The sequence below is a fragment of the Candoia aspera genome, chromosome 2, assembly GCF_035149785.1.
Source record: "Candoia aspera isolate rCanAsp1 chromosome 2, rCanAsp1.hap2, whole genome shotgun sequence".
In the NCBI taxonomy this organism is placed as follows: domain Eukaryota; kingdom Metazoa; phylum Chordata; class Lepidosauria; order Squamata; family Boidae; genus Candoia; species Candoia aspera.
Genome location: NC_086154.1, coordinates 11,225,574 through 11,238,935, shown reverse-complemented (window position 1 = coordinate 11,238,935; position 13,362 = coordinate 11,225,574). Strand labels below are relative to the sequence as shown.

The 13,362-nt window shown below is 46.3% G+C and overlaps 3 protein-coding genes across 3 annotated transcripts in view; 2 read left to right on the top strand and 1 right to left on the bottom strand.

Annotated features, from left to right (window-relative positions):
• Positions 1–13,362, top strand: part of AGPAT1 (1-acylglycerol-3-phosphate O-acyltransferase 1) — a 170,391-nt gene that overhangs the window by 89,692 nt on the left and 67,337 nt on the right. The window lies entirely within an intron of this gene.
• On the top strand, positions 1,568–8,820 carry LOC134492154 (vesicle-trafficking protein SEC22b-B-like). Its single transcript, XM_063296329.1, has 5 exons — positions 1,568–1,711; positions 3,398–3,507; positions 5,748–5,908; positions 7,469–7,615; positions 8,330–8,820. Exons 1-5 carry the CDS (start codon positions 1,637–1,639, stop codon positions 8,485–8,487), a joined length of 651 nt encoding a protein of 216 aa, XP_063152399.1. The 5' UTR covers positions 1,568–1,636; the 3' UTR covers positions 8,488–8,820.
• NOTCH4 (notch receptor 4) overlaps positions 11,552–13,362 on the bottom strand; it is a 44,942-nt gene continuing 43,131 nt past the window's right edge. The window contains exon 26 of the mRNA XM_063296348.1: positions 11,552–12,669. Coding sequence (XP_063152418.1) covers positions 12,322–12,669 — 348 coding nt within the window. The 3' untranslated portion in view covers positions 11,552–12,321. The remainder of the gene's footprint in view (positions 12,670–13,362) is intronic.

Below are 13,362 nucleotides of genomic sequence, written 5' to 3'. Positions count from 1 at the left end.
GACTTCAACTCCCAGAATTCCCCAGCCAGCAGGCTGGCTGGGGAATTCTGGGAGTTGAAGTCCACACAGCTTAAAACTGCTGAGGTTGAGAAACACTGCTATAGACACTGGGCTGATCGCACCCTGTAAAGGTCACTAGCCTTGGTCATCAGTAAAACGGTTGATGAAACATGTCCAGTTGCTCTCCCAGCAAAATTGCCGCAGCTTGTATCAAGGATACCAGGACAACTCCCGACATTTTTAAGCTGTCTCAGGTATAGATGGGGAAGAGATAAAGGCATCATCATGGGGACATTGCAGAAAAAAGGAGATTGCCATTATATGCACGCTGTGTTTAGGTACAAGTGGGGAAAAGCTCTTGGATTTTTAATTTGATTAATTGATTTTAATTTTAATTAATTTACCTCAGCTTAACGTACCTGTAGCTCTGTAGCTAAATTCCTAAGATCCCACCTGGCTACAGTGGGACATCTAGCCATCCTGGCTGATAATTCTGGCACTGGAAGTCCCATCCCACTTGAGGGCGCCAAGGGTGAAGAAGGATGTAGATAAAGTGGCCCCCAAGTTGAGCTTAAGTGCATTTCTACATGGACACAGCCATGCACTTTCCTTTCCAGATTCAACTCTGTACTGTATGATGTGTTATGCTGCAGCAGCTGCTTAATAGGTCAATTCATCCAGTGGGATGGGGGGCAAGCTTGGAGCAGGATAAATGGCAGGCCTTAAAGGGCGTCAAGCGTCAGTCATTCGTGTTTTGGTGGATTTACTTGATACACCATCAGAGAAATTGAATTTGTCCGTCTTTGCCTTGTGGAAAAGCTGAGGAAGCTTTTGACCTGGGACAGCTTACATTTATGGAATAATCTAGATTTGATTTGCCCTTCAAGGTTTTGGGGTGGATTAGAGCATGGCACTCTACCCCGGTGCTTCTCAACCTTGCCAAGTTTCAGATGGGAACTCCCAGAATTCCCTAGCCAGCTTAAACTTGGCGAGCTTGAGAAACACTACTCTACCCTGTGGGGGGGAAATTTCACAAAAGGGATTATGGCGTCACAAAGGCAACGTTCCTTTTTTACTATGGCGCGAAGGGTCCATTGTACTCCAACCTGGCTTGCGTTCGAGGAGCAGGCGGCGTATAAATTATTATATGAATCCGGCGTATAAATTATTATATGAATCAACCGTCCCTCCCCAGCGGCCTCCAAGATCAACCTGTTTGAATCGAAGCAAACATTCTCCGCGGAGCTAAAAGAATGCAACTTAAACAAACGAAGAATCAGGGCCATATATTACGCCCAGTTAGGGTCATAACAGCGCTCTCTAAAGACGGAAAGGCGCTGCTATGCAAGACGGCCAGTGCAGCCTGGCTAAACAGGACGCCGAGAAGGAGAAGCGGGAAGGAGACTCCCGGGTCCGCTTTTGCCCACGCACACGCCCTCGCCAGCTTCGCGAAAGTAAACTTCTTGGCTGTCTCGCCCCGCCCCTTTCTGCCCCCGCCGCATCCGCCACGTCAGCGGGAGACTCGGGTCCAGCTGCAGGCTTGGCAGGGGGCCGGGGGCGAGGCCGAGGGCGGCACACTCTGCCCCCCTCCGCCGAGGACCCTCCTCTTTCGCTCACCGCCTTTGCTCCCGCCGGCATGGTGCTGCTCACCATGATAAGCCGGGTCCAAGACGGGCTGCTTTTGGCTGCCTCCATGCAAGACACGGAGCAGGTAAGTGGGGGGCGAGCACAGGGGCGCCCCGCATCCCTCCCTCCCTCCACGGCCTCGGCCCCGGCCCCTCGGCTGTTCGCAAGCGCACCTGCGATTCCCTTAGACGCCCGGTTGTTAGGACAACGTGGACAACTTTTATAGGAGAAAATGGATGGCTTTCTGTCCGGGATTTATGTTTTTTAAAAACCCGAACAGCCCATTCTGAGCAAGAAGCGCAGTGAGGCTTGCTTTACGAGCATGGAAAAATAATTTGCTGGGTTTTATTTTATACCTCCCCGCTATTTTATTTGCTGGCATTCTGGGGTTACCGTTTGCCTCCTTGGGCAGAGTTTCAGGAACAGGATGGCAACAGGCAGTCCTTCCTGGCACATTTTCTCTGCTCAGGCTTCTGTTAAGCAAAGCTGGAGGGCCGGGCTCTATGGAGCTAAATGGGGCCCTTCAGCCTTTCTTGTGGGGTGCCAAACTGGCTGGCTGAGGGAAGAGGCCTGAAAATGCTGCATTTTCTCTCTTTCTCCACTCCCATCATCCTTTTTCCTCAGCAAACGTGGATTTCGCTGCCAGCAGTTGTGGCCAACGGCTGTCACTGGTTTTCCAAGGGAAGTGGTTGAGTGGAGGAAGGATTATGCTAACAATGCCTCTAGGCCTGGTGATGGTTGTTTGCCTCTTCCTGAGTCCAGGTCTGAATGACCTGTTATTGGGAAGCAACAAATGTGGAGCTTCTTGAAGACATCCTGGCTGCTGAATAAAACAGAACGAATGGACCGATGGCCTGATCCAGCTAGGCAGTTGTGGCATCCATAGCTGTGCTGAGCATTGCAGTAATGTGTCAAGGGCCGTGTGCTGGCAGGAGGTGGGCTAGAGGCCAGATTAGAACCAGCTGGGCCGGCCCAGAGTAGAAGTGGGCGGGGCCATCCTGTCTGCCTTGTTCTCTTTTTTTAATCCTTTTTCAGTGTTTTTCAACCTTGGTCACTTTAAGATGTGTAGACTTCAACTCCCAGAATTCCCCAGCCAGCATGGCTGGCTGGGGAATTCTGGGAGTTGAAGTCCACAAATCTTAAAGTTGCCAAGGTTGAGAAACGCTGCCCTAAACACTTTTGGACTACTACTTGTCTCTCCCTTCCCAATGTAACAACATGTCAAGCTTTATTTATCTAACGTAAATATTCCGGTCCTTGGCTTTCACTTATTTTCCTTTCTGAGATTTTCAAGGGTTTATCTTCCCATCATTTCTACTTGCCTCCTTTTCCGCTATTTTCAAACGTCTAACCTCCTACAGGCCTTCCACCGTGCACCTCTCAACACCCACTCTTGTGGATTTCAGTCTAATTTGTGGTTGTTGCTGTGCTTTGCTGCCTGCCTCTCTGATCATTCACCTAAATCTGGGTCTCCAGAATCCTAGTTCAGGATCTTACCTACCACATAATATTGACCGCCTTGCAGATGCCCAATTCTTGCCATTGAGTACCCTACGTGTCCTCTCAATGAGTTCTTCCTTACGGCATAATTTTCTAACTGGGGTCTAAATACTGCAAAAGGAGAATTTGTAATTCCCCTCCCTCACTTAGGTTAGGTTAGATTACCCAAGATTTCTCCAACCTAATGCTGTTCACAGTTGTACGGGATTACAGTTTCTACCCTGCTTTTTGAATTACACAGAGTTCTTCCCTTTTTCCTCCCAATCCATAGTCAAATCGGAACTTCCAAGAATATCACAGTCAAGCCAAACAGCTTTTCCGAAAGCTTGGGGATCATTCGCCAAATCGCTGCTCTCTGCAGGCTGGAGCTATGACATTTCAGTAAGTTTTTCTGATTCACGGTGATGCAGAGAAGGGAATGTACCTATTCTACCAACGCTAAAATTTCTTGCAATGCCCCCAGGACTTGAATTATGGGAAGGAAAATGAGGGAACACACTTGATCCTCTCCTTCCAGTCGTAACCAGATTATAAACTCACACCAATATTTGGCAACTTTTGAGAAATAGTCAGCTGGTGCCCCTTTCCCCTTCAAATGCCTTCTAGCATAAAAAAATGTCAGTGGTGAAACACGTAGGGGGCTGTGACTGTATTTTCACCCTAAATGACTTGGTTGGATAAACAGATCTTAGTTAATGAAGCTGAGAAATGTATGTTCCAACTTCAGTGTTCGCACAGTTCTTTTGTATGAACCACAATTAAACCTTGGAGCTTCTACCAGCTATAGATTCATAATTGTTTAAACTGTGAAATTGTGGTTTCACACAAGCCAGGAAACTAATCCAACTTCAAACCATGATTTAACAACCTGGCTGGTTCTAAATCTTGTTAGCTGAAACCTTGTTTTATATGCTGTAAAGAAACAATGGACTCACCCTTTAAGGTTATTAATCCAAGATATTTTCTTGGATTGTTCTTAACTGATTTACTATAAAGCGCTGAGAGTCAGTTGCAGGTGGTGGTATGTAATGTAAATGGATGGATGGGTAAGTAGGCAGATAAAATGATGGTCCGAATGCCACTGTTCTTAGAAAAAAACACAAATTTTAAATTAGTGTCCAGCGAGCACAGTATTTCCCATTGCACTGAACTCTGCAGAGCAAAGAAGAAACGTGTTAAATTCCCATCAATATAATTGAACATTGTTTGTTTCTTTGTTTCAATGTATATGACTGCCCATCTCAGTGTCATGATTCCGGGTGGCTAACAAGAGTTCAAAACACAGTATCACAATAACATCACAATAAATACAGTTGGCAGCTGCTGACTTCAGCAGGAGGCTGTAAACCTCAGCACCCAGGCATCTTAGAATGCCAGGTATCTGCCACATTTGGGCAGGGAGCTGAGAAAGTGTCTCTTTCCTTGGATTTGTCCAGATACATTAAACTGTTTCCACCCGAACAACTAGGGTGAGCATGCTAAGTCTCCCTTAGGGACTAAGGGTCCCTACCTACCAGTGGGTACAGTGGGAGGGGACCCGATGGCAGGCATTCCCCTTTTTCAGCTTGCCCCCTCGAGCAAGGGTGGCTCTTGTCCTTCCAGAAAGAGGTGAAAAAATGGCTTTTCCGGAAGTCTTTGAGGATTAATTGTAGTCGGCAGGACCATACCAAATGCCAATTATTTTAGTATTGAAATTGGGAAATAGATTGTGGATTTTTATTTAATTCATTTCTAATGCTGGTCTTGTACTGTGGTTATGTTGTAAATTCTGTAAGCCACCTAGAGTCTGCGAGGTTTCAGGCAGTAGAAAAATCACATGAATGAATGGATGAATAGATGAATGAATGAATGACAGCTAATTTTTTTCATACAGAAGGGCATTTTCAAGTGGTGGCACTCTGTGGAACTTTCATCCCAGAGAGAGTTGCCTTGCACCACCATGTCGTTTTTTCAGCGCCAAGGAAACACGTCTTTTGTTTTCCAAAGTTTTAAGGTGCAGATTTATGACCATTTAATATCACTTTTATGCTTTTGTGGCAGGAGAAGAGAATACTTGGAAGGTTTAAAAGAAAGTTAAAATGGCTAAGCCAGCCTAGCCAAATAAGTCTCTTCCTTGATAATTTATGATGGATGAGAACACCAGTTTCTGTGACCCATTGACAAATTTGCTGCCAATTTTGTAAAGAGATAATTAAAAAAAACTTTTTTTTCCCAGGAGATATAGACATTGCCGTGGGTGTCTGCAGCCATCACACTGCAAACTCCACCCCATTTATTTATTTATTTATTTGTCAATCAAATTTCTCTGCCGCCCATCTCGTACACAATGACTCTGGGCGGCTAGACATGCGTGTGACGTAATGATGTGTGGCATAATGATGCATATCCAAAAGGGGTGGGACTTGCATCACGAGCGGTGTGACGTACACACACACTGACATATGCTGCTGAAGCCACAAATAATTTACAGAAGTCTGCCGCAAGTGTACCGGGAAGCCTATAGAAATTCTTGTGGATTATTGTTTCCAAATTTATGCGCAGGCTTACTTCTCCCCAGATCAAACCCCTTTTCTTCCCATTTCACCAAATCTCCACTGCCTTCTGCTTCATTTTCCCTACAGTTACCTGATCAGCCAAGGAATTTGTTACCTGACACTCTGCGAAGCTACATATTCAAAGAAGTTGGCGTTCTCCTTTCTGGAGGAGCTGCAAGCTGAATTCTGGGAGCTTTATGGGAAGAAGGTGTCATCGGTGTCCCGGCCTTATGCCTTCATTGAGTTTGGTAGGTGTAAGGAAGAACAGGTTTCTGGCAGTGAATCCCATCACACAGATTCTGTAATGTGGCACCCTGGGCACCAGGGTATCTGTCCCCTCCTCTAAAGGTCATTTGAAGGCTCAGAATGGCCCGACCTTGACTTTGATGTATGTAAACAGGAGTTTCGAATGGGCTTTCAAGGTTATGATATTCTACTTTACTCCAATAAAGATTATTCCTAGAATTCTTGCCATGTCTGGTTCTTGACCTGGTCTGTTCTGAAGGGCTGACACTAGTTCAGGATGCCAAAAGATGGGAGCCAGACCAAGTTGGTTGCACTGTTTCCATTGCAGTCAATAGGACTGATGCTGTAGGACTAACTTGTCCATTGATTTCAGTGGGACAAAATCGGAACTAAACATAATCAGTATCCAACCCAGATTCTGCCCAGTATGCACTTAAAGTGGCAGTCTTCCCAACCCAGATGCCCTCTGGTTGGCTATGCTGCTTGGGGGATTCTGGGAGTTGAAATCCATGCATCCACCACAAATACAGGCCATGCCAAGCCCCAAGCAGTGGTATAAGACCAAGGAATGAAGAACTATGCAAATTTCAGTCAGGGATCTTTAAGGCTCACCTGGGGGACTGTAGAATCTTGGAATCTGCAATGTTGGAAACTTCCCACCCCGATTTCTATTGACCGTTTCTCTAAACATTATGTAATGCTTCTTCCCATGTTTTCTTGCCACCTGGTCTGAGTTGCCATTTTTGAGATAAGCTACCATCAGACTCACTTCCTATCTCTTGATTGTTATGTCTGCTCTCCCTTCCGTTCCTTTCCTAGCCACCTCACAATCTCTCATGTCGGTCATTACCAAGAAATTAATGGGGCCGAGGCTAGAAGGAGATGCTTCTCTACTGTGGACCTTGTTTCGTGGAAAAGCTTCTATAGCAGGTCCAGGTTGCCCTCATCTTGCTGGCTTTCCAACAGTCAAAAAGAAGTTCTTCCAGAGGGTTTTTAGTTAATTAATTAACGTAGCACTTTGAGGGTTGTTATTGGGATACCATTTTCATGTTAAACTAACAATCATGGTTTAAATAGTGGAGTTCTTGGTGCTCCCTGAGCTTGGTTTTTTGCTTGCAGACATTTCATTGCCCAGCTAGGTAACATCATCATCATGTTACCTAATTCGGTAACGAAATGTCTACAAGCAAACAAGCAAGCTCAGGGAGCACCAAGGACCCCACAGTTCAGTCTTGGGCTGCAGATGTTCTCTTCTGTTGGAATGGTTTAAATAGTTTTACTATTTTAGTTTATATTGTTCTGTTGAGGATGTTCCTATTTCTATCGTCATAAGATCAAAGAAGTTTAAATGTCTAACAAATAAGTAAAATGGGAACCAAATGTTTCTTGCTTTTCTCTGTGGTGGGAGGAATGCATGGTTGGGCCACAGTTGAGTAAGGAATCTTTTAATGTCATGGTGGGCTGGGAAAAAAATTGGGGGTGCCAAGTTGGAGAAGGCTGGTCTAGAGGAAACAAAATACCTGTAATGTGAAGATGTGAATCCCTTTATTTTTCCTTATTAGACATTTACATCCAGAAGCTGAAGAAATCCTACCTAGATACTTGGTCAAAGCGCCACCTAAGCAACATCAACTTGGAGCTCCAGGATGTTCAGAAGATCATGGTGACCAACATTGAAGAGGTCCTCCAGAGAGGGGAAGCCTTATCAGGTATAGGAGGGGGACACAGAGTGTGTGGTCAGATATGGCCATCACCTGACTGAAAGGATCTTGAGGATACAGCTCCAAAGAGAGGGAGGATTCTTGGAGACAAGGCTCTTGATCCAAGGATTTTGGAGTGGACGTGGAGACAGTGATTGGGTGGCAAAGAGCATTGGGATACAAACTGCATGCGCACAAACACATACACACATCTATAAAGGCAAGAGGGAATGAGGTGTCAAAGGAGGTGTTTGTGAGCACACTGGTGCCTCTTGTACTGTGGCTTTTTCAGTAAGCAGAGGGTGGCCAAGAGGCCTTACAAAGTCCCTTTACACTTTTCCAGGTTCTTTCCCAATTCAGTAGCAGGAATCCTATTCCCACAGCTATCTTGGGTTCATCCTATTTCTCAGGGGCTGGTGGGGCACATACAGGTAGTCCTCACTTAGCGACCACAATTGGGATTGGCAACTCTGTCGCTAAGTGCCACAGTCACTAAGTAGAAAATCACGTGACTGAAACTTGTGATTTCAGTGGGAGCCCATCTAATTTCTCCAGGGAGGCCATTCCAGGGGGCTGGTGCTGCTCCTGAACAGCAGCACTTCTGAACCTGGCCCCCCCATCAGTCCCCTGCAAAATTGGGGAACCACCAGGACCTTTTCCTGGCAAGGTGGAATAGGAGGACAACTGAGGCAACTGTTTTCTCTGTCTTCTCTCCTTCTTCAGCTCTGGACTCAAAAGCCAGCAACTTGTCAACCCTCTCCAAGAAATACCGCCACGATGCCAAGCTCCTCAACAGCCGCTCTGCTTATGCCAAAGCCGCTGCCACCAGCCTCATCCTGGTGGTGTTTCTGCTCTACATTCGCTTCTGGTGGCTGGTGTGACCGGGTGTTCCCAAGGCCCGATGCGTCTTGTGAAGGCAGGAGGGGGGCTTCTGCTTTGGGGAGAAACATGGAAACATCCCAAAGCTCGCCGCTCAGGACAATGTTATGTTTTGCATCACTCCTTTTGCCCCCTTGTGGTCAGCCTAGAATGGTGGCCACAGGATGCTGAGCGGAAAGATGACTATTTATGATGGGAAAAGGCAGGTTGATCTGCCTTTTGTAAATGAGGAGAGCGTTGGCCTTCCGTAACTCAGCTTTTCTTTCAACCAAGGCCTGTTGTTGTGGCATCGGCTCCCGCCACAATAAATCTGAAAGGTTGTTTTTTTTTTTTAACATGTCCCAAGCCTCCAAGTGTGTGTGCTGCTATTGACAAGCTGAGCCTTATGACCCCAACGGTGGATGTAAATTTTCCCTCCCAGAAACCCCCAGTATCTCCACGCTGCCATATGACATCTCAGTTGCAGTTGTTCTCTGTCCTACTTGCTTGGAAGGAATTTTGCATCGCAGGCCACAGACCGGGAGATGGTGTAATTGCTACGGTGAAAAACGGAGCCCCCAGTTCCCTTGCTAAACTGCTTGTGGGTTTCAAGAATTTGCCTAGGCTGAGCTTTGTAGCTGAGAGGGTTTAAGCCCGGGTCTTTCAACCTTCATTGACTAGATCGTCATCTAGTCAGAACTATGCTGGCTGGGGAATTCTGGGAGTTGTAGTCCACACTTCTTAAAGTCTCTGAGGTTGAGAAACAGAGCTCTAATCCATCCTGCCCAAATCCCAGCCAGCATAGTTCTGACTAGATGACGATGATGACGACATTATTCACCTTTATTCAACTCAAAGCAGCATATATAATGCTCCCGCCTCCTACTTTCCCCACCACAACCCTGTGAGGTGGGCCAGGCCGAGAGAGGAGGACTGGCCCAAATTCACCCAGCTGGCTTCCATACCCAAAAGGAGGAATAGAACTCACGGTCTCCTGGTTTCTAGTCCAGCATCTTTGCCCTCCACCAAGTTTGCTCAGACATTTGCTTCCCATACCAGGAGTTGAACCTGGACTCCCTCGATGAAAAGCAAGAATCTAACACCAGATATGGTGGCTAGTTGGAGCTATGATAAACCTTTGGCTATGCTACTGGCCTGTGACTGTAACAACCAAGGGAATCCTTGATGCCAAAGCAGGCATTCAAGGTACACTTAGTCATGATTAAATTAACCATGGTTTCCTGGTGTTGCAAAACACCCTCACCATAGAAAACACTTAAATATTATCTAACCTCCTGTGCCAAGCCACATACATAAAACGCTACCACTAATTGTTTCAACTCACTTCATCCCACTTGTATTTTTCCAGCTTATGTTTCACACAACAAAATGAACCAATGAACCACATTTTAACTTGGCCCTGGCTGCTTTTGCGTGGCCTGCTAAGCTAAAACGTGGTTCATTGGTTTATGGTACTGCCCTGAAGCTTTAATGGACTGAGTACGTACATATTTCCTAGAATAAATTTAAGTTTAGGGGAAAGTCTGCCGTTAAAACGTTGCCTGAAAAAGGTGGAACGGGGGATAGAGTGAGTTGTAACTTTCCCAAGGCAATTAGTGAAGGAATTAGTGTGTGATTTGGGGAAAAAGGTGTGATGCTTGTTTAATATGTTCCATGATTCTAAATGAATTGAACTTTAAAAGAAAACCTTACAAATGAAAAACCATTATTCAGGTTGGCTGAAAATAATCAGGAAAGGCTTTTAGAATAGTTTGAAATATTTGAAGTTTCGTAAGGGACAGAGATCTTAGCAAAGATAAATTTCAGAACCTTGTTTGCACTTCTGGTGTGATCAAAGGAGAGAACATTCCCTCTAAGCTGTGTGTGTGTTGCTGTCAAAGATGATGCACTAACCAAGTGTGTTTTTGCAAAGGAGTAACCAAGACAAAGAGACAGGTGGGGTGGGTGGGGAAGAAAAGTTTCTTGCCCGGGAGCTAAGCTGAAGCCCCCAGATCATCTTCCAGGCTGAAGGAGGAACAGAAGTGTGAAAGAGGAATTGAAACAAAGGGGAAAGCTGGGAAGGAGGGGAGGCTGCCACAGATCAGTAGTGTGTGACTCTTAAAAATTTTAAGTTTGAGCCCACCAAGATTCAAAACATACAGTACAAAGCTTGGTGTGAGACAATCATGATGATACTAAGAAACTTAAAACTTGCAAAAAGTTTTAAGTTACCAGGGCTAATTGAATTAGCTGACACTAAGGACTCCGGAAGCCTGCAGCACAGATGGTCCATCCACCGTGCATGGTGACTGAGGATAGGGGTGCGGTATGACTCATGAATGTAAATTAGGCTATGCATTTTTTTAAATTGCTGCCCCCTCCCGCTCCAGCCAAAGGTGGTCCAGCTGCTCAAAAGACATCGTGATTTGCACATCGGCTTCCTTGGCTTAGAGGGAACACTAGGAGAGCACGTTCTTGAGAAGGTCCCAAATGCAGAGGGATCTTCTTTTCAGGGAACGAGTTGTGAGGTGCTTTCAGATGAAGCTTTTATTACGGGATAAAACCAGCTCTCATCTGAGGACTAGAATCGGGGTGGGACAGGCATTGTCTTCTTTCTAGAACCACTTCAGCTCGGAGGCTGTATCTCTTGATGCTTTTTCCACCTTCTGGCTCTCCTCAGAAAATACCCCCAGGGAGGCAAGATTCTGTGTTTTCCATGTTTGTGGACTGATAGCACTAAGATACCTCCCAGGGGTTTTCACTGGTGTGCATTGGTGTGTCAAAAAGTCAAAATGGTGGTTGTGACTGTGTGGCCAAAGCCATACCTCTTTTTCATGTCCATTGCCCATGAAGAAGGGATTGGACTTTGGTCGCAACTGCCACCTTGGCTCTCTCGACCCTCCCGTGGACACTCCTGATACTTCACCAAGTATCCTTATTCTGGAGAGAGGGATAAAGGTATATAAGGACTAAAATACATTTTGGCAACAGAAGGGAATATTTATTCGCCCAGTCACACACCTTCCTTTCCACAAACTGCTCCCACCTAAGGAATCTTGTACACAAGTGTAATCACCAGGAACTGAATTCAGTTTGCGGGAGTTTTAGCTTTACTTCTTGGCTCCAAGCTTTTGCACAACAAGTATAATTGGTGGTAATATCCCAATCTTTAGACAAGTCTACCTGACGCGTTGTCAGCGGAAGGTGAGCTGAATTGCAACGATACACGATGGAATTGCAAATCAGAAAAATAGGGTGGAAGGTTTGGGATTATCCATTTCCATCCTACATCTGCTTTTTCCAGCTGGGGAACCTCATATATGTTGGACTTCAACTTCCAGAATTCTCAGCAGCCTCAATTGGCAGGTTACACAATCCTTCATTGCACCTCTGGAAAAGAGGCCAAACCTAGCCTGTCTGTGTCTGAAGTCCCATTGAGTTCAAAGAGACTTCCTCCCAAGTCAGTGGCTACTATATAGTAGCCTTTCCCATACTGCTACTTGCCAGATGGGCTGGGATCCTGCTGCCAGGATCACTGGCCAGTATTCTGAGAGTTGAAGTCCAACATACCTGAAGATGTTCTGGGGAAGCTCTTCTAGCAAGGTGTGATGACCTTCGCTTCAGATTTTGTAAGATGACCTTAGGATCCAAGTTGTGTTGTATCACATCCCCACCTGTGACAGCAGAAACATCTGGAGCACTTTGATGTCACTGCTGGAATATCTTCATCTCTCCACGCTGCCCATGGGTGTTCCATTGATCCAAGGCACTGCCCTGCATACTTCACTGGGGAAAGTTACCTCTTTGGCCAAGGCTGTCATCACTACCCACAGTGTCCTCACACAGAGGGGGAGGAGTCACTCCACTGCCTGCCCCATGGCGGCTTCTGATGGGGTAGCATCCTTGAAAGATCCCTCATTCTCTCGAATGGGAGTTAGCTGGGAATGATTGGGTGGGTGTGGCCATCTGTGCAGTTTGGATGAAGACTGTGGGCGGGGCCTGTGTGGCAAAAGCTGGCCAGTCCCATGAGAGGGGCAGGGTCTGTCTAAGAGGGAGAGGATATCGTGGTGCAGGCGCTCCAACGCTACATCTTTGGGGAGACGGCCTGTATGATCCTGGAGGTTCCTCTGGGCGCCATGTTGCAGAAGAAGACACACCGCTTGATAGCTTCCCTCCCGGGCAGCCAGGAACAGTGGGGTCTGTGCCTGCAGACAGAGTGAAATGGGACAGGTAAGAGATGCCTGCATGATCTGGGACTGTTTCTGTTCTCAGATGATCCCCTGGCCGCCTTCTCTGACTGCAAGAGACTTGGTAAAAAATCTGTAGTTGCCTCCATGGGAAGTATTGGTGTCAGATGCCCTTGTTGTCTGCCAAGCCCAACCTCAACAATCCAGAGATAAGCCCCATCCCTATCCTTCGTCTCCAGCAACTGTTTCATAGAGATGCATCTGTCCCTGTGCTCAGAGGTTTCATTAAACTTCCTGGCTTTGCCCAGCATAAAGGCCACTCACTCCATTATGGCTTTCACTGCCATCGTGTTCAGGCTGGCATGGCTCTTGGCCATGCTAGCTAAGGATTGTGCATGTCGAGTTGCAGCTCTCAGTTTGGGGACAAATGAAGTCTCACCTCTATTCTGTGATGTACTTGCTGACTCTCGGGTTTAAGCCATTTTATTGCACGACGTTTTTGCTAGAAGTTCAAAATAGTCAAACTTTTAATTTGTCTGCAGGAAAGGACTGTACCATCAAGCAGAGAGCACCATCCCAGTTAGCCCAGGAGTAGGGAACTTAAAGTCTTCTAGCTATTGCTGAACTACACCTTTCCAAAACTACAGACAACATGGTCTTTGGCTGGAAATTCCACAACGTCAAGCAAACCGCCACCTCTCCATCTCTGAG

Coding starts and splice junctions, on each gene's coding strand:
- LOC134492154 (XM_063296329.1), top strand. CDS start 1,637: ATGGTGCTGCTCACCATGATAAGCCGGGTCCAAGACGGGCTGCTTTTG. Junction 1,712..3,397: donor CCATGCAAGACACGGAGCAG/GTAAGTGGGGGG, acceptor CCCAATCCATAG/TCAAATCGGAACTTCCAAGA. Junction 7,616..8,329: donor GAGAGGGGAAGCCTTATCAG/GTATAGGAGGGG, acceptor CTCCTTCTTCAG/CTCTGGACTCAAAAGCCAGC.